Source organism: Lemur catta, chromosome 2 (assembly GCF_020740605.2).
Source record: "Lemur catta isolate mLemCat1 chromosome 2, mLemCat1.pri, whole genome shotgun sequence".
NCBI lineage: Eukaryota > Metazoa > Chordata > Mammalia > Primates > Lemuridae > Lemur > Lemur catta.
The window spans coordinates 9,877,005-9,895,896 of NC_059129.1; the positions used below are offsets into that span (position 1 = coordinate 9,877,005).

The 18,892-nt window shown below is 35.9% G+C and overlaps 1 protein-coding gene across 4 annotated transcripts in view; it reads left to right on the top strand.

Annotated features, from left to right (window-relative positions):
* Window positions 1-18,892, top strand: part of MRTFB (myocardin related transcription factor B) — a 163,989-nt gene that overhangs the window by 55,699 nt on the left and 89,398 nt on the right. For 2 of the 4 annotated variants that reach the window (XR_006733364.1, XM_045542635.1), the window contains exon 1: window positions 282-503. Coding sequence is in view for 3 of the 4 variants with exons in the window: in XM_045542635.1 (XP_045398591.1) it covers window positions 350-503 (154 nt within the window). In the remaining variant the exon portion in view is untranslated. Of the gene's footprint in view, window positions 1-269; window positions 504-18,892 lie in introns of those variants that run through there. The other 2 variants (XM_045542632.1, XM_045542634.1) reach the window with 2 other exon arrangements.

Below are 18,892 nucleotides of genomic sequence, written 5' to 3' on the forward strand. Positions count from 1 at the left end.
TTTAAATAATGGCACCACTGACTATAACTTTCTTTAGTCCACTGTATAAAAAATTATACAAAGTATCTTTCAATTTCAGTTTGCCTTATAAGTACTTTCTTAGGTGAAAAGTATATTATTCCTGTGTGTTGGACAGGGAATCTGAGGTCCAGAGAGGGTAAATGAATTGCTAACAGCCACACAACAGTAAAACTAGACTAGAACCCAGGGTTCTCATTTTAATACTTTTGTGCAAATTGGAGAAAAATAAATGTAGCATTTATTTACAGATTCTTTATTTTGACAGTGTCTTCAGCAGGCTACGTGTAAGAGGTGTCTCGTACTCCCTGTTACCAGTGGCTGGAACACAATGGATCACACAGGGGCGATAGACACGGAGGATGAATTGGGACCTTTAGCCCATCTTGCTCCAAGTCCTCAAAGTGAAGCTGTGGCTCATGAATTCCAGGAACTTTCCTTGCAGTCCAGTCAGCACTTACCCCCTCTGAACGAAAGGAAGAATGGTGAGTTCTTCAGCATGTGCAGTGGGAACTTTGATTTAAAGGTTTACCCTCTTTATGAACCCAATTTGTTCCTCTTGGGTAGTAATCTTTTTCAGCAGTCTGTATGGAGGAGAACCCCACAGAGGTACTGGGTGGTTTTGAGTAACAGAGAAAATTTCACTTTCCATCCAATTCTTTCATTACTTTCTCAGTAGGTACCTTTAGTAGCAATATTACCTTCGAAAATTTTTAGATGCAGCCATTTTAGCACAAGCAGAAGATTCCACACTGGAATGGCATTGGAAAGTAGCTTCCTGTGCCAGGGAGATAGATTGGTAGCCATGACGACATTCTCCTCCCAGTTTCTCCATCTCCTGTGCATTGCACCTTCATTTCAGAAGTGACAGAATTTAAGCTATCTCAGTGATCACTAAGAAGACAAGAACTTCTTATCTGAGTATTTTTCATATTAATGGATATAGGATATGACCATATTCTCAGTCTTTGGCTGGCTCATCCTTGCATACGAAATATTTTCTATTCATTCATTATCTGTTCAGGAAGTTTTCATTGGTCACAGGCACCCCAGAGTCGCCAGAAAACACAATACCGTCAGTTTTTTAGCATAGATGAATAGAGATAGATGATATATCCTTAATTTTAATACTTTAACAAATACAAAGTAATGTTAAAATTTATAAATACCCTAAACATATGTATTAAAATGGCAGAATTAAGAATTTTACCTGGAATTACGGCACTTTCCACAGTTCTGATGAGTCTTACATTCACAAATATATATTTTTTAAGTTTTGATAGCCAGAAAAAATGAAACCATTTCCTTACAGAATGCTTCCTTAGTGTACCTTGTTACTTCTCTTCTGGGTTCTGAGTGTTTTCCAGTCCTTCTCATTATTGGCCTTACCTTATTTAGGAAAATGGATATAAGACGTTCGTATACCACTATTCTTAGTCTTTAACACATAGCTTTGATGTGTACTTGTTCTCCCTTCAAATTTGATATGTTTTGCTTTGTATCTGAATCCTGTTGTGAGGTACAACCCTTGACTGGTTGGTTTAAAGCAATATCATAGCTAAGGTGCTGTCAAAGCCTTTAGGAAGCTGTGGGTGACTGATGGTGATGGCTGTCAAACCTTCCATCAGTGAGGAGCCTAGCCTTACCTTAGTGGCTGAGAAAATATAACCACATTTACTGAAACTTGACTAAATGTGATCAGATTTATGCAGTATACCTGGACCAGTTTAATGTCCAAATTATTGCTCTAAAAGAAAATAAGAGATGAATTGGTATAAAATCAGAATATACAGTTGCTCACAAGAAATAGTCATCTGTAGCAGAGGAAGGAAGTGTGTGGAGGAAAGTTGATACTTTATAGTCGTTTACTTGATACAGCTCAGCACATTCTCTTATAGAAGTTAATATATATGCCTGAATGTAAGGTAAGCCCAAATGGAGGGGAGTTTCCCCTTATAAACTTTTAGGGGGTAGATGAAATGGTAACAATTTTAATTTATTAATTTAGTTACATTTTATGAAGCAATACAATAATACAGAAGGTTTACTTTGCGTACTCTCACTGTTCATAAAACCATCCTGTTCAAATGCTATACATGAATCGTTGTGGTCAGTGTTTTTATGATCAATAGGACGACCCCCATGTATCATCTAGCAGTAATCTCCTGGATATATCTTCATTTGTGTCTCTCTTGTTTGCGTTACAACAGTTTTTTAATATGTGCATAATCTAACTGAGAATTTCATGTCTAAATCACAAATACCATTCACAAAACAGTGGAACTATTTTTTTAAAACATTGTTTTATAGTTATATATTCATAATCTCTACAACATAATCGCTTACATTTGATTTGTCATTGGTTGTAATATTTTATGGGGGTCTAGTTTCTATTTTAGAATTTAGCCTTTTTTTTTTTCTTTTTAGCAGATAATGGATTCACATGGTTTAAAGTGTTAACAGGTACATAGTAAAAAGTAGGCTACCCTCCCAGTCTTATCCCTTACCTGCCCAGTTACTAGTTACTTTCCCAGAATTAACTACTATTAATGGTGTCCTTTCTGAGAGAATAATATTTGGCCACTTTTCTAAAGGCAATTTTTAAAAGGCTTCTTTGTAGCAATATCCAACACTTTCAGTTTTAAGGTTATAACTGGGAATAATTAATGTATTGACTTTTTTCTCTTTCTTTCCTGATTCTCATTAATGTATTTCTTTTTTTTTTTCTCTCTCTCTTTTTTTGAGACGGAGTCTCACTCTGTTGCCTGGGCTAGAGTGAGTGCCGTGGCGTTAGCCTAGCTCACAGCAACCTCAAACTCCTGGGCTTAAGCAATCCTCCTGCCTCAGCCTCCCGAGCAGCTGGGACTACAGGCATGTGTCACCATGCCCAGCTAATTTTTTCTGTATATATTTTTAGTTGTCCATATCATTTCTTTCTATTTTTAGTAGAGACGGGGTCTTGCTCTTGGTCAGGCTGGTCTCGAACTCCTGACCTCGAGCGATCCACGTGCCTCGGCCTCCCAGAGTGCTAGGATTACAGGCGTGAGCCACCGTGCCCGACCTTGATTCTCATTAATATATTTCTATAAGCCTAGAAACAGCTTCGAATGAAGTTGATTTTTAAGCCAGTGTACTTAAAAAGAGTACTTTTTTGTTCAATATTGAGTAAATGAAGGAACATCTCATAATATGAAATACTGTGTAAAGACTCAGCTATGAGATAATTCCCTCTTTTTAGTAAGTGACTTCAGGGAGTTAGAAACCTTACCCTGTATTCAGGCATATACTCTGATTTCAGGCTTATGATTTATTAGCCTAATTTGCATACATGTTCCAAGGCATAAAAGGAAACCTTGCACAACTATCAGAAATCTAGGTTTTTGGGGAGATGTTGGTCAAAGGATATAAAATTTCAGTAAGGAGGAATAAGTTCAAGAGATATATTGTACAATATAGCGACTGTAGTTAATAACAATATATTGTATTCTTGAAAATTGCTAAGAGAGTAGATTTTAAGTGTTATCACTACAAAAAAAAATAAGTATATGAATAATGCATGTTAACTATTTCCCACTCCACAGTATACACGTATTTCAAAACATGTTGTACATGATTAATATATATAATTTTTGTCAATTTAAAAAACAAAAATGTTAAATGAAAAAAGGAATCCAAGTTTTTGACAATTATGTGAGCAGAGTATATTCACATCAAGTAATACCTAGATGAAAGGGCCATAATTTCTTAATGATTTTTTCACATATGTTCATTTTTCATAGGTCTTCTTAATGCCATGTTTAAATCATATCATATACAAAATGTAGGTGTTGGCCTAAAAATCAATACAAAGTACTGTTTAGATACTCTGAAATAATCAAATTCATCATTCAAATTGATGTGTTTTATAGTAATTCCTAAGCACTTCAGTTTCACTTACTAGAATTATTTTCTGTTGGGGGAAAAATTGAGATATTTCAATTTGGGATTAATGTATAGAGGATTATATATGATAGCTTATAAATAAACTTTACAAGGAAAATGAGGTTGACATTTCAGTAATGATTCTGGGATCTTTCCTTATTTTTGATTAATATTTATTTATGTTGGGAGTGATAATGGAGTGGCAAGATACTTCCCTAGTGGAGCAGATATGGAAGTTGTTTGGTAAAGGTAAACTAGGGTTTTTCTTTACCCCTGAATGTAGCCAAAATAGCACCTGAAAAAGTAAAGCGACCATTTAGGCAATTAACTTTTCCCAAGAAGCGAGCCCCTCATGAAGGAAATAGGATATACAGAAATATATAACTCTGTCTTTACTAAAACAAGACATATGCAGGGACATTGAGCTTTGGTTTGACATTTTATATACAAATTAGATCTATCTTATGTTTCAATGTTAACATCCCTTCAGATGGTCAGTACTGGGAATAAAAAGGAAATCAGTCAAAGCCACAAGTCTTTTGTTTAAATAAGAAAAGCGTAAAAGCAGAGCAAGTCAAAGTGGGTGGAAACAGCACGGAAAGAGCTTCAGCTCTTTGCCTGAGCCCACACTCTGAGGGGACCCTGCGGGAGACGCTGTTGACTCAGGAGGTCATTTGCAAGGCTAGTGAGCTTTCAGGCAGAGCAGCCCTGGAGGGTGCTGGTTGGTGAACGTAAGCTTTTAAGTCATTGGCAGTATTATTAACATTGTAGGGTAAGCAGAGAAGTTAATGCAGATTTTCATTTTTTAAAATCTGGTATTTTAATACTTTGTGGTATGTCTCTTGAGTCCAGGTGTTTTTAGGTGATTGTCAGTCACATTAACATGGTCACAGATGCACCACAGGCCGTCAGATTTTACACTTTTGTAAAAGCAGTGTCTGCCACCTTCTTCTTCCTGAATTAAAAGGCTTTTTGAAACTGTATTTAATATGAAAGTCAGCAAAGTTTAGGCCTCAATAAAGAGGAAAGACTTATTATTATTATTTTAAACTTCGGTATTACTAGTTACTGCAGTTTTTAGGGTTTAGAGTTTATAGTCCCATCTTGAAATTTTTTTCTGTGATTTTCCATTCATTAAATTTATCACACTAAACAATTTTGGGCCATCTATCTCTTGTTCTGTTGAATGATCGCTTACTGGAGAAAAAAATAATTCTAATGTTTGTGACACACAACAGGGGACATAAGGTGGCTCTTTGCTTCAGATTCAATACATATATTAATATATTTGTGAATAGTCAGATGAACTTAGCCTAGCCATGGAACCCAGCCAAAGAAGACTGCTTGCCTTGCACCACAGAAAATAAATGGCATATGTTCACAGCTGGTCTTTTCTTTGGGTTTTACTTTGAAAACATTTCCCCACTCCTCATTAACCTGTTAGGCTTACTGTCAGGGCAGGTGTTTGGAAATGTACAAAGGTATTGGGCATTTGTCTTGGACTAAACTGGGTTCCTGAGACTGTACATGAACTGGGATAGCTGTATGGAGATTAGTGAGGGAAAGAAAGGAAATTTCTGTTTTTCTCTGGAGCAGTCAGCCAGACAGAAGATTCTTAATAGTGTCATAAATGGGCAGGCTACATAGCCAAGACAGAACTATGGGACTCTTGCTTTCCCTTTCTGTATTGGAGGTAATAGAAATGAATAATTTTCTATAAAATTATCTTGTCATTGGCTTTGCTGTTAACATATTTAGGATCCTGAATGTTTAATGTAATTCTCAAGGACATTAATAAACATTCTGATACATTTAGATAACTTATTTTCCTGCTTTCAGGGATTAGAGTACTTAGGCTGAGAAGAGAAATACCTACTCCTTGAATATAATTTTTCTTAGTCAAGTTTTTAATGTCTTTTAAAATTAGGCATTAGGACTTACATTAAATACAATTACAGCTTAAAAACACACTGTAAACCTCCTGACAACTGCAAATGAAAATCCTAATTATTTATGGCAGCTCTTACACTCTTATTACAATCTCTTGAACCTGTGAAAAGGAAAAGGAGGCCTTGTAAGTACCTTAAGGGTGAGGTACTCTCTTTCATAATGGCTTTTATAAAGTCTCTCATTAATAAATAGAATGTTTTGTTTCCCAGTGTAGGTAAGCACCTGTAACTTAGTCCACAGCCTTTTTTTCTAATCTGGTTTTCTTATTTAGATAGTTTTGTTGTTCCTGAGGATTTAGTTGCTTCAGTGCATGGCTGGACACACCCAGACAGTGTGTGTGTAGAGGGAGGGAGGGGGATGTGTGTGAACTTACCTCTCCCATTCGTAGCTGGCAGTGAGTCGGATCTGCTGGCCTAGCAGCGTCAGAACGCTAACATGAGCGTGCTTTAGTTATCGCTGAGGGTGTGGAGGAAGCCTGCAGTTTCAAAGGTGTATCAGCAAGACTCCAGGTATAGCATCCCTGAAGCCTCATTTTGAGTATTCAGTCTTTAAATTATGTCCTCTTACAGAAATGCCTTTGGGACCTAGGCAATTAACATATTTATTAAAAATAAGAGTTAAAACATAATAGTAATTTGCAGTTTAAACCAGCAGTGAGATCACGTCATCTTAAACTTAAAAAATGTTTGCTTAAAAACTTTACGAGACTTTTCTAGAGTTACTAGAGTCATAGAAGTACATTATTTCTTATATAGATTATTTGAGATAATATTCATAAAACCACAGTCCACCTTATGATTTATATTAGAGGGAATAAACTGAAACTAATTTATTAAACAATCTTTGCTGTCCATCAGAAAGCAATTATAAAAGATAATATTAATGTAAATAATTAGTTAATAAATATTACTCTACTCTAACCTCCTAGCTACTCAGACCTCTCAAGACTATTGGGAATTGAATAGTTCTGCTGGGCTGAGAGACGTAGTAAAGTTAAGGTGGGGCTCTTTTTACTTACGTCTGCCACCGAACCCAACCACAGAGACCTCTTGTAGCTAAGAAAGAAAGAGAAGAGATAGATATTGGACACCTGTTCTCTGGCATACTTCTAAAAGAGCCTAATAAATACAAGGAGTGCACTGGGAAAAAATGATCCATGATTATTTTTCTTCCTTTGTTATTTAGCTTATATTTTAAGACAGTAGTAATCAAGTACTAATGTGACAGAAAGCAACAAGACATACATGTTTGAACAACAAATGTATTGGAGGTATCACTTTGGTGTATAATTAATAATCATCCAGACTAGTTAGCAAATATACCCAGTGTTTTTCTGACTCCTTTAAATTAATCCATGCTGTTGGCTCTCCTACCCTCACCAACTGCCCTCACTATTATTGACAGGAAGTATAGTCTTTTGGGAGTCAGGACTCCAGTCTCCTCTGCTGACTCAGTCTGTGAGCATGGGTAAGTGCGAGCCTCTCTCTGTGTCACAGTATGCCCATTGTGCCCTCCGTACGGTAGCTTCCAGTCCATGTGTCTTTCCCTGGCTGCCCTTCCTCATTACATCATGTGTTCTTATATCTCATTATCACTTTTGCCTTGTGCTGTATATTGGGCAGCAGAAACAGAAAGAATAGAAGATAACTTCCATCTCAGTTAACTGATAGCATTTTCCATAGATACGAATTGGTCATGTTGCTGCTTAATACATTCCTCATGGCTGTATTACTGAACATACATGCCAGCTCTCTCAATTAGTCAGACTTTCCCACTATATTTTAAAGAAAGGAGAAATTGATTTAATTTGTTATTCTCAAAAATAATGTATCTAATTTACATGCAATATCTTTCTATTCCTGGTTTTCAAGGGTTGGCAGGTATGTGATAACATTTTTGTAGTAGTGTCAGACTATCAGTTAAAAGACAACTGTTTTAACTTTCTTCAAAGCCCAAATTATTCATATTCTTTTATGGTCATTTATGTTGTTGTTTCCATTAAGAAAACGCTAATAGTTGGGGGTGTCTGTTTTCACAAACTGTCATTTTTGATATATGACCTCTGTGTTTAATGAAAACGTAAGAAAAGCAAAAAGTCTGATTCATAACTTGCCTTTGGTTCTTGTAGGCTAAGTTTAAAAACTGACAAGTGTTAGAATGGGTCAGCACTCTCTACAGATTTGCCATTCATAGCTACAAAATAGAAGATCCTCTTTGACAGAAGCCTTGATCCCGACATAGCAGTTAAGAAGAATATTGATTGGACTGCTTGATCAAACAACCATCATGTATTATATGAAAGAAAAGTTTGCCATATCAGAATACTCAGCTGTCCCAAAGTATTAAGAAATTGATATTTCAAGGGTGGGAATCAGGGTACTTTTAAAAATTACTGTTAGCAGACACTTATTGAATTATCCTTATGTCTCTTACCCTATAATAATTCCTAGATTTTAAGCCTCTAGTACAATGTTGGAAGTTCAGAGTATAGTATATTCTCATAAATTATTGGACACGTAGATATTTAAAAGTAATTCCCCTGACTATACATGGAAAATTAAGTTAGAGATGATTTTTGAAGATAACTGAGAGGAAGAAGAAGCTAGTTTTAAAGGACAGGGGCTATAGAACTAAGCCTAGCTAAAGCCTACTCCGTTGTACTAGATGTGTGGTGTCAGTCTCCTGAAAGCCTGTGTGTCATCTGTAAATAGGAATATTCTTAGATGTATCTCATAGGTTGTTGGGAAGATTAAATGAAATCATTTAAAGTGACTAGCACATACATGGTACCTCCTAAGCACTCAGAACATGTTACAGTTACCCAGCATTGCATGCTTGATGTTAAAATACCATGAAGGAGGCAGCGTGCACAGTGGTTAAGAGACCAACTCTGGAGCCATCCTAAGTCTAGAGCCGGCTATACCATTACTGGCTGTGTGAATTTGGACCAGATGGTTATCCTCCCTTTGCCTTGGTTTCCGTATTGGCAAAATGGGGATCATACTAGCACCTGCTTTGTAAGATTGCTGTGAGGATTAGATAAATTAATCTAAGTCAAGTATTTTAAATGGCAGAGGCACACACTGTTAGCACTTTAACTATTTGTTACTAGTATGTATATTATGAGAATGCAGTACCATTGACCCTTAAACAATGCAGGGGTTAGGGATACTTACAACTATGTAGCAAAAAAGCCACGTAGAACATTTGACTCCCCCAAAACTTTACTAATAGCTTACTGTTGATCAGAAGGCTTACTGATAGCATAAGTAGTTGATTAATACATATTTTGTATATTATATGCATTCTATACTGTATCCTTACAATAAAATAAGCTAGAGAGATGAAAATGTTATTAAGATAATCATAAGAAAAATACATTTACAGTACTGTACTGTATTTATTGATACCATAAGTTTATGTCGTTTGTTTACAAGATAATCACCTGCCTGAAATGATGGGCAGCCATAGCTGCAGACCTCAAGCTATAGTACGTATCAAGCAATTCAGCTTTTTCTTGTAATGTCATGGCTTTATTTACTCTGCTTCTTGGAAGCACTTCCAGCATTGCTGATGGCACTTTGTATGGGTCCCATGGTGTTACTCAGAGTTTACGGTATTGCACTAAACATGAAAAATACAGGAGAACTGCACGATACACACTTTACTGGAGAGACAAGCTGCTCACATGGAGGTGATAAGCATCACACAACATTTTAAGCGGATATTTGCGACACTTGATTGAGCTCGCCGCACTAGCAACAGGAGGTGGCTGTGAAACTACAGTAGTGCAGTGTGTACTATGCAGTTTCGATTTAGTACTGCATCTTTACATTGGTTTACATTTCTCTTGACTGTAAATGACACCATGTATGGTCTGTGTTTGTGTAAGTTTGATAAATTTTAACTTTTTATAATTTGTGTATATTTTATGATAGTTGTGTATATTATGATAGTAAGTGATAAAATAGACTAGTATCTACATATATTTTATGCATTCATGACATACCTTTTTCTTAATTTTTTCCATATTTCTAGGCTATATAGTTCATCTGCAGGTGTTTTCAAGTTGTGGCGTATCTCAAAAAAAATTTCCAATATATTTGTTGAAAAAAATCCATGCATAAATGAATCCATGTGGTTCAAACCCATGTTGTTCCAGGGTCAACTGTATTTCAGTTTATACTAAGTGAATATAGTTTTTCAGGGTTTGCAACATGGTCTTTTATAACCTAGAGTTTCCTTTGATTGTCCCAGTAATCTTTGTCCCCATTTTATACAAGTATTTCTTTTTAAAGAAGTCAAAATGACATGCAGTTCCTTAATGTCTCAACATGTACCTTATAACATTTGAAGAGCATCTTATCTGATTAGCGCTGAGAGGGCAAACGCAGTAGGCGCTGATTTCCCATGAAGTTCGTCTCTCATTGGTACTGCCAGTTCCCACAATCCTAGCATTCCCTGGGCATCAGTCAGTGTCTACAAAAAAGGATTTTCAAATATTAAAGCATGTGAAAAGACAAACAGGCCAAAACTCAGAGCTCTCTAGGGACTATGACCTCCAAAACAGACTCCATTCTGACATTTTCACAGGCTACTTGAAGGAATTCCAGCAGAGTCGTTCCATTTGGTAAACTCCTAAACAAACCCTCTGTCATCGAGGACTGATTTATAGATTTTTCTCCTCTTTATGTACTTGTTCTGACGAGATGAAGACAGTAGATATGGTTTGAGACTCCTTTAAGGCACTTGAGATATATGAAAAGTACTATACAGAAGACTTTTGGTATTTTGAAGTAATAAAATAGTTATTTGTAATGTTTAGAGAGATTTCTTGTTCTGAGTTGTCTTCTAAATTCTTCTTCTTTTTGATTCCAGGAAATCTATGTCATAATCACATCTCTAAATTAAGTTTTTTTCATTATTAACCCAATCATTTAATAAAGAAATTGAGTTTAGAAATTATCTTTTAAAAACAAATATGTATATTCATACATGTATGTGTATACATGATTACTTGCTTCACAGTGACCTTTCGAATATATGAAAACAGAAACAGTTCTAGTATCTTAGAATATTCTCCTATGAAATCTTGTTGTGATGGCAATTGTTTAGATAATGCTTTAAGATCACTTACACAGATTTGTAAGTTGTTTTCCAGTTAATCTGAATCCTCCTAAAATATTGTATTGTGCATTGTTATACATTTCTTTTTTTAAAAAAAGAATATAGTGCTAAAAATAAATGAGAAGGGTAGAACCCAAGAGATTTGGAGCCTGGACAGCTTAAGGAAATGGGTAATTAGGGTTCATTTGGTTTATAGTTGGCCTTAACTGCTAAGCTTCATGGTAGTCTCATCCAAAGTCTCTGAGTGGCATGTGTGAAATTCCAGGGGTGAACAACATTCCACATTGGAAGGGTCAGGTTTGTTGGGGGATTTTGTATGGTTTCTCTCCTCCTTTGCATGTTTCTTTTCAATGAGTTGATCCTTTAGATGAATCCACAGAGTTTTAACTATTAAATAAGAGTCCCACACAAAAAATGTCTTATGATTTGACATCTGATTCTGTTGTAGGAATGTAATATGTTTTGAATGAGTTTAAAAATGGGACACAGGCAAGTAAATTGACTTATGATCTCAACCAAGCCACTTAAAATTGGTAGTAGAAATAAAATTTATTTTATCATATTATAATAGCCTGTTGTCAGAAACCCTGGATATTTTAGGTCTCCTTAGTAAAAAAAAAAAAAAAAAGAAAAAAATGGAAACGAAAGTGAAATTTGCTTAGTAATTGGTCACAAATAGTTACTGAACGTACTAGAGAATTGTGTGGCTCTTGACTGATGTTTAAAATACAAATAAAATATACATGCTGAAAAAGATGTATTTGTGTGTACTGTTTTTCTCAAGCAAAGAATAACAGCGATAGTTAACCAGATGTGTTGTTAATATAAGGAAGTATTACTTTTCTAATATATTTTGTAACACATTTTTCTGTCTCTGTCTATATTTCTGTTAGTGTCTTCTTTTATTCAAAGACATGGAACTCGGTTAAATAACGATTTGCTGATGAACTAGTGAAATCTCTCATTACATAATTGCATACTTGTTTGTGCACAGAAGTAGAGTAGCTGCTTGATTGATTGCTGAATGTTTTCTGAACCCTGAACAGAAGCAAAATGCTTGCACCTTGAAAAAGTTGAAGATTTTATTTGGATACCCAAATATTATAATTTGGAGGATTTTCCAGATAAAGGGATTTAAATTTATATCAATCAGATTGTTAGGACTAAAAAAATTGAAATTTAAAGAAATCCAAGAACTTAGTCTTAAATTGTGACTGTCAGGGTCCAGTGGTTTTAGAAAGAATTTTGGTTTTTGTTTTCTTCAACTATTACACTGCAGCTATTTACTATACTCTGTCATGAAGGTGCATACATTTCTTAAATGACCACAAATGTTTCATGTACACAGGTGGGTGGAATGTTACATAAATGTCAGTTAGGTCCAGTAGGTTGATAAGGTTGTTCAAGTCATCTGTATCCATACGGATTGTCTTTTTACTTGTTTTACCAATTACTCAGAGAGGAATGTCGGAAACTTCAGCTACCAATGTGGATTTGTTTATTTCTCCTTCAGTATTATTTTTGCTTCATGTATTTTGAGACTCTGTTATGTATTCTTGGTGAATTGATCCTTTTATTATATTATGAAATGTTTTTCCATCCTTGGTAATGACCCTTCTCCTAAAGTGTACCTTTTTTTTGATAATAATACAGCCTCTCTGAGCTTCTTAAGCTTAGCATTATGTGGAATACCTTTTCCCTTGCTTTTACCTTTACTCCATTTATAACTTTATATTTAAAGTGGGTTTCTCATAGATGGCTTAGAGCTAGATCTTTCTTTTAAGTCTAGTCTGACAGTCTGTCTTTTCATTGCAATGTTTATATTATGTACATTTAAGGTAATTTCATGTCTGGTACATTAGTTTTCTATTGCTGTGTAACAAATTATTAGTACTTTAAACTGTAGCTGCTTAACACACATTTTTTATCTCATGGTTTCTGTGGGTCAGGAATTCAGGCATGGCTTAGCTGGGTATCCCTGCCTCAGAGCCTCTCTGGAGCCTGCACTAAGGGTGTCAGCCAGTTTCACCAAAAGGTTCAGCTAGGGAAGGATCTACTTCCAAGCTTACTTACATTGTCCTTAGCAAGAGTCAATTCCCTGAGGACTGTTAGACTCAGGGCTCACTTCCTTGGTGGCTGTTGGCTGGAGGCCACCCTCAGTTCCTTGCCACCTGGATCTCTCCAACATGGCAGCTTCCTTTATTAAAGCCAGTAAAAGAGAAGACTGCTAGCAAGACAAAAGTGGGAATCTTTTGTAACATTCCCTCAGCCTTGCCATGTTCTATTGATTAGAAGCACAATACTCAAGAGGAGAGGATTATACAAGGCCATAAACACCAGAAGGCAGGGATCCCTGCAGGCTAGCTTAGAGCTGCCTACCACGATTGAGTTTAAATCCTTCATCTTGCTATATGTTTTTTGTTTGTTTGTTTGTTTGTTTTGGTCCAGTATGTTCTCTCTCACTTTATTCCTCTTTTCTTACCTTTTTAAAGTTAATTTTTTTATTATTTGACTTTTTATTTTTACAATGTCTTCTTCTTAGCTATACCTCTTTTTTTTTTCAAGTTTTCACTGATCTTTTCCAATGCAGTTCTAATATCCTGCTAATCCCATCCAATCAAATGTTTATGTGGTATATTATACTGTTATGTCTAGAAGTTCTATCTTGTTCTTTTTTGCATTGTCCATTTTTCTCATATTCATGTTTTCTTTTAAATACTTGTACGTAGTTATAGTAACTGTTAATAGTTCTATTTATTTTTGTCATTCTGGGTCTGTTCATATTGATGAATTTTTCTCCTATGAAAGAATCACATTTTCCTGCTTCTTGGCAAGTAGTCCAGTAATTTTTTACTGGATATAACATTGTGAATGTTATATTACTGGGTGTCTGGGTTTTGTTTTTGTTGTCTTCCTTTAAAGAAAGTTGGGCTTTGGTTTGGTAGGCAGCTAAGTTACTACTTTTGGATCACGTTCAAAGCCTTTCTTAAATTTTGTTAGGAAAGATCTAGGGTAGCATTTGTGCCAGGGATGGTGCTTAAATTCCTAGGGCCTGGCCCCCTCTGGTATCTTTGCCAAGCACCCTGCTAAGTGCCCAAGGGAGAACTTTGACTCATGCTGGTTGGAGCTCGAACACTCCCCAACCTTGTGTGTATTCTGGAATTGTTTAGCTTATAGTCCCTAGTATTTCTTGCCCAACCTTGTAAAATTTTTGCTCTATGTACATATAGCTTAGTACTCAGCAAAGACTCAGGGGCATCTTTAGGCAGGTTTCTGGAACTCTTTTGGCATGGATCCTCCTTTTCAGAAATGTGCCCTGAAACTTCCAGCTGCCTTCGCCTCTTCAACTCAGCAGCAAGCCTAACTAGCTCCCATTTGACTTATCCCTCCTTATACCCACAGTCTAGAAATTGCCTCCAGGCAAAAGCTTAGGGCAGTTGTAAGGCTCATCTCATTTATTTCCCTTCTCTTAGGGGCCATAGTCCTGCATTACCCATTTCCCAGTGCATGAAAGCAGTTGTTTTGTGTATTTTGCCCAGTTTTATGGCTGCTTATGGCAGGAGGTTAAGTCCAGTTCTTGTTATTCTATCATGATAAAAAAAAAAAAAAAGAGTCTGGAATTGGGATTCTAACATAAGGCCTGTGCTTTTCACTGAAACATGGTTCCTCTCTGGGCACATGGAACTTAGCTTTCTGACTAGACTAAAGTGGCAATGTCATTTTATTTTTGGATCCACCCAAACGCTCAGACCTTGCTGGGTACACCCAGATGCTCTGTGCTTTTTGATCAGTGATTGAATGAAGCCAAATGAATGCACCTAATCATCCTCTTCACACCCTCCATCAAGCCCCTCCCCTGCAGAAAAAGAAAGCCTATGCATAGGAAAAATGGTCCTGGAATGAAGTGTATCAAATTATTTTTGGCAATTTACATGCACATACACTACTTCCATCTTCTTTCTTTTCTGTAGTTTGCATTTTTCATAATGTGCATATAGTACTTTTATATCAATGAAGGGAAAAACTGTTTTTAAAAAAAATGGGGAATATCAGAGTGATCTGGTAGCTTATATGATTACATTATGATATTGGAGGGGATTCCAAGTTGAATGTCCAAGTTGAATCTTCACAAGGTGAAGATTTTCATCTTCACAACAATGAAGATTCTCATTCTTTATTGATGAGCAGAGCTTTAAAGAAGAATTTATGTGGATACAGAGTTTTGAGTGGTATGATTGAAATAAAATATCACTGAGATTATCTGATCATACCTCTTAAAACTGTGTATCAGCATAATCATAGGAACACAGTTGGATCAAAATCTCTATAGTCTGGCTGCCCAAAGTCTGTACTTCCTACTCTACCCTTGGGCCCAGTGGTTTAAGATTCCCACGTAGGTCCACAGAGCCGTCCCTCGCTGCCCATGTGTGCTGCCACGTGCCTGTCTCACAGTTGCTGAGAAGCCAGAGTAGGAGTTAGGAGACAAAAACAGATCAGAGCCTCTAGTAGTGGGCTTGGTGAGTGAGACTTCTGTGTCAAAACTGACTGCAGAGATGGAGAAGAACCAACCTAGAGCAGATGGCAGCTCCCACAAGGAGCTGCTGGGTTTGGTTCTTACTTTCATTTGGTCCAGGTAACCTGCTGACAATACAGATGGAAGCCAGATAAATAAGCCACCACTGAGTAAAATGAAAAGTAAAAAGACTATATTTATGAAAATTGGAATCATTAATATTTAATATATATTCATACTTTGTACTTTAGGATATGTCATATTTTTATCACTACTGAGTTTCATATACATGATTCCATTTTATTGGCCAAAATGTTTGAAAACATAATTATTTGAATTAACGTGTTAAGTGATTTAAATGTGCTAATGCAAAATCTTTTCCAATAGAATTTTTGTTTTTAAGCTATGTATATTTTATAAGGTATAGTCCCCCCATTTTTGCTTTGCTAAGGACTATAATCATGTAAATTAAATACCTAGCACTTACATTTTGACCTTCTTAGTTCTCTTTGACTTCTCACAAAAACTTTTTTTTCTCTTTCCCTTTGATAATATAACCAATCAACACATATTTTTATAGATCCACCTACAAACAAGGCACTGTGTTAAGTTTTTCCATGTGTTTCTGCATATTGCCATATTCTTCCTCCTTGCCCACACAGTAGGCCTAGAACCAATTGGTAAATAGCCAAGTTAAAGTACTAAGTTCTGCCAGTAGAGAGTTTCTTCCCTGACGAGGCAAAGGCATTTTACCTATGAGGTAGGTTTTAATTATTTCCATTTTATAAGACCTGTAAACTGAGAGAGATTAAATAATGCAAAGACACTCAGCTAATAAGGAATAAAGTTGTAAGGATCTGGTTGGCTCTAAAGCTACCTCTAGAGGTTATAAAGAATGTTTTTACAATAGGAAAGATTACTTTCATTTGAAAGAGTTGACTAATGCTTTTAACTTTTATATGAAGAATATGGGTATGAAAGGTAATAAATATAACAGTATGTAAGGATTTTACTTGAGCAAAATAATTTTACCTTAAAATGCTGTTGACGATTAAGACATTCTACAGTTAACTATCTACCTTGCTGAACCTGTCAGGGCTGCCTTCTATTTAAGCTTAACCAGAATATATAATGGGTACTGTATGAAGTTGATTCATGTGGACATTCATACAAATGAAAACTCACTGGCATGCTCAGTATTCTCTTCTCATGTTGTATTCCAGTTTACCAGGTACCTTGGTAGTTCAGAACAGATAATTGTCATCATTTTTGTCTGTTCTAGCCTACTGCTTTTGCAGGTACTCAGCTAAATGAATGAAGAAGTTTTAAAAATTTCTCTAATGAGAGATGTCCAAATAATCATTTTGTTCTTTTTAATTTTTTTAAACAAATATACTTTCACATTTGCTAGTAAAATTGAGAGCCTAAAAATAGATTACCCTGTTATGGCAATTTATTTCATAATAAAGTTTTGACATTTAAAGACTAAAATAAAAATCTGCTTTTACTAATTCTGTAGATCAGTTGTCTCTTTTATATGAAAAAATATAAATGGGCATTTTTCTGGTCTAGTTTCCTAAAATAAGATGATAATCTTTTTACGTAATGTTTTTAACCCCTGTAGTTAATTTGTTAACTTCGTGAACCTTTTACAAGTAAGTTGCAAACATGGCCAAACATGTCAACACACATCTTCTAAGAAAAAATACATTCTCCTGTATACTACAATATAGTTATCACCCTCAGAAAATTTAACATTGGTATAGTAGTGTTATTTAATGAACAACCATATTCATATTTCTCTACTTTCCCCGATAATCTCCTTTATAGTTTTTTTAAAAAAAAATCTGGGATCTAGTCAGGTGTCACTTACTACATTTAATTGTCATGTGCCTTTAATATCCTCTAGTATAACACAGTTCCCCCACTTTTAAGAAAAATTTTTCATGGCAGTTTTTAAGAGTCTAGGCCAGTTATTTTGCAGAATGACCCCAGTTTTTCCAATTGGGTCCTTGTGATCAGTTCAGGTTAAACATTTTTGGTGATAATGCTACATACATAGATAATGTGTCCTCAGGGAATCATATCAGGAGGTACACGACAGTTTGTAATTAGTAATGTGTGGGAAGTACCTTGAGACTACATGACTGTTCTGTGTCCCAACTTTCTCACCCATGGTTTGAATGATGATTCTTGCCTAAATAAATTATTAGGTTATTAAGTATGAAATGTCCGATTTCCTTAAGCACATTTCACTTTGACACTTCCTGTTTTATTTTTATTGTGAAGGTGCATCCTTAGTCTTCGAAATGCATGCTTTCGCTTATGATCATCTTTCAAATTATTTTTTAGAGAAATCTTTGTGAAGCCAGGGATAAGCCAAAAATTTGTGTTATTTTTCAGTGTAAGTTCTGTCGTGGAACCAGTCTAGTCCAGATAGCTTGAAATATCAACGAAGTGTTTGGGAAGGATGTGGCTAATGAATGCACAGTATGTCAGTGGTTTGAGAAGTTCCATTCTGGTGATTTTAGTATTGAAAATGAGCCAGGTGGGTGACCTGAGACCAAGGTGGGTATTGATGTACCTTTCTTTGCTGTCATGACATAAAGGTGAACCATTCCTATACCATATTGTTGTGTGTGATGAAAAAATGGATTGTTTTTGACAGTTGCAAGTGTTCAGCACAATGGTTGGATGAAGATGAAGTGCCAAAACGCAGACCAAAACCGAATATTCATCAAAGAAAGCTAATGGTGTGTGTTTGTGGTACAGCACTGGCATTTTCCACTATGGCTTCATGAACCCTGGTCAATCGATTACAGTGGATGTCTACTGCAACCAACTGGATGAAATGATGAGGATGCTTGCGAGTAAGCAGCTGGGATTGGTCAATACAGACGGGCCAATCCTCTTGCAAGACAAAGCTGAACCACATGTCACACAAACATTGCTGCTCAAACTACAGAAGCTGGACTTAAAAACTGTCTGTCATTCACCATATTCACCAGACTTTGCACCAACTGACCATCACTTATTCCAGGCTTTGGACCCCTTGTGAGGAAAAATATTCAATTCTCAACAAGCTGTGGAAAATCTCTTTCATGATTTCATCGCGCTTGTTCTCCAGGCTTCTTCACTGCGGGCATAAACAAGCTCCAGTTAAGATGGCAAAACTGTGTCAATAGTTTAGGTTCATACTTGGATTAATTGTACTGCTTCTTGTTGAGATATAATAAACTATACTTTTGATTCAAAGTTGAGCATGACCTAATATTACCATAAAGGTACTTGCAAAATTATTTTCTAATTCTTACATTCATTCTCTATTTACTAGCTAACATTGCTCTAAAAAGAAGAGCCTTC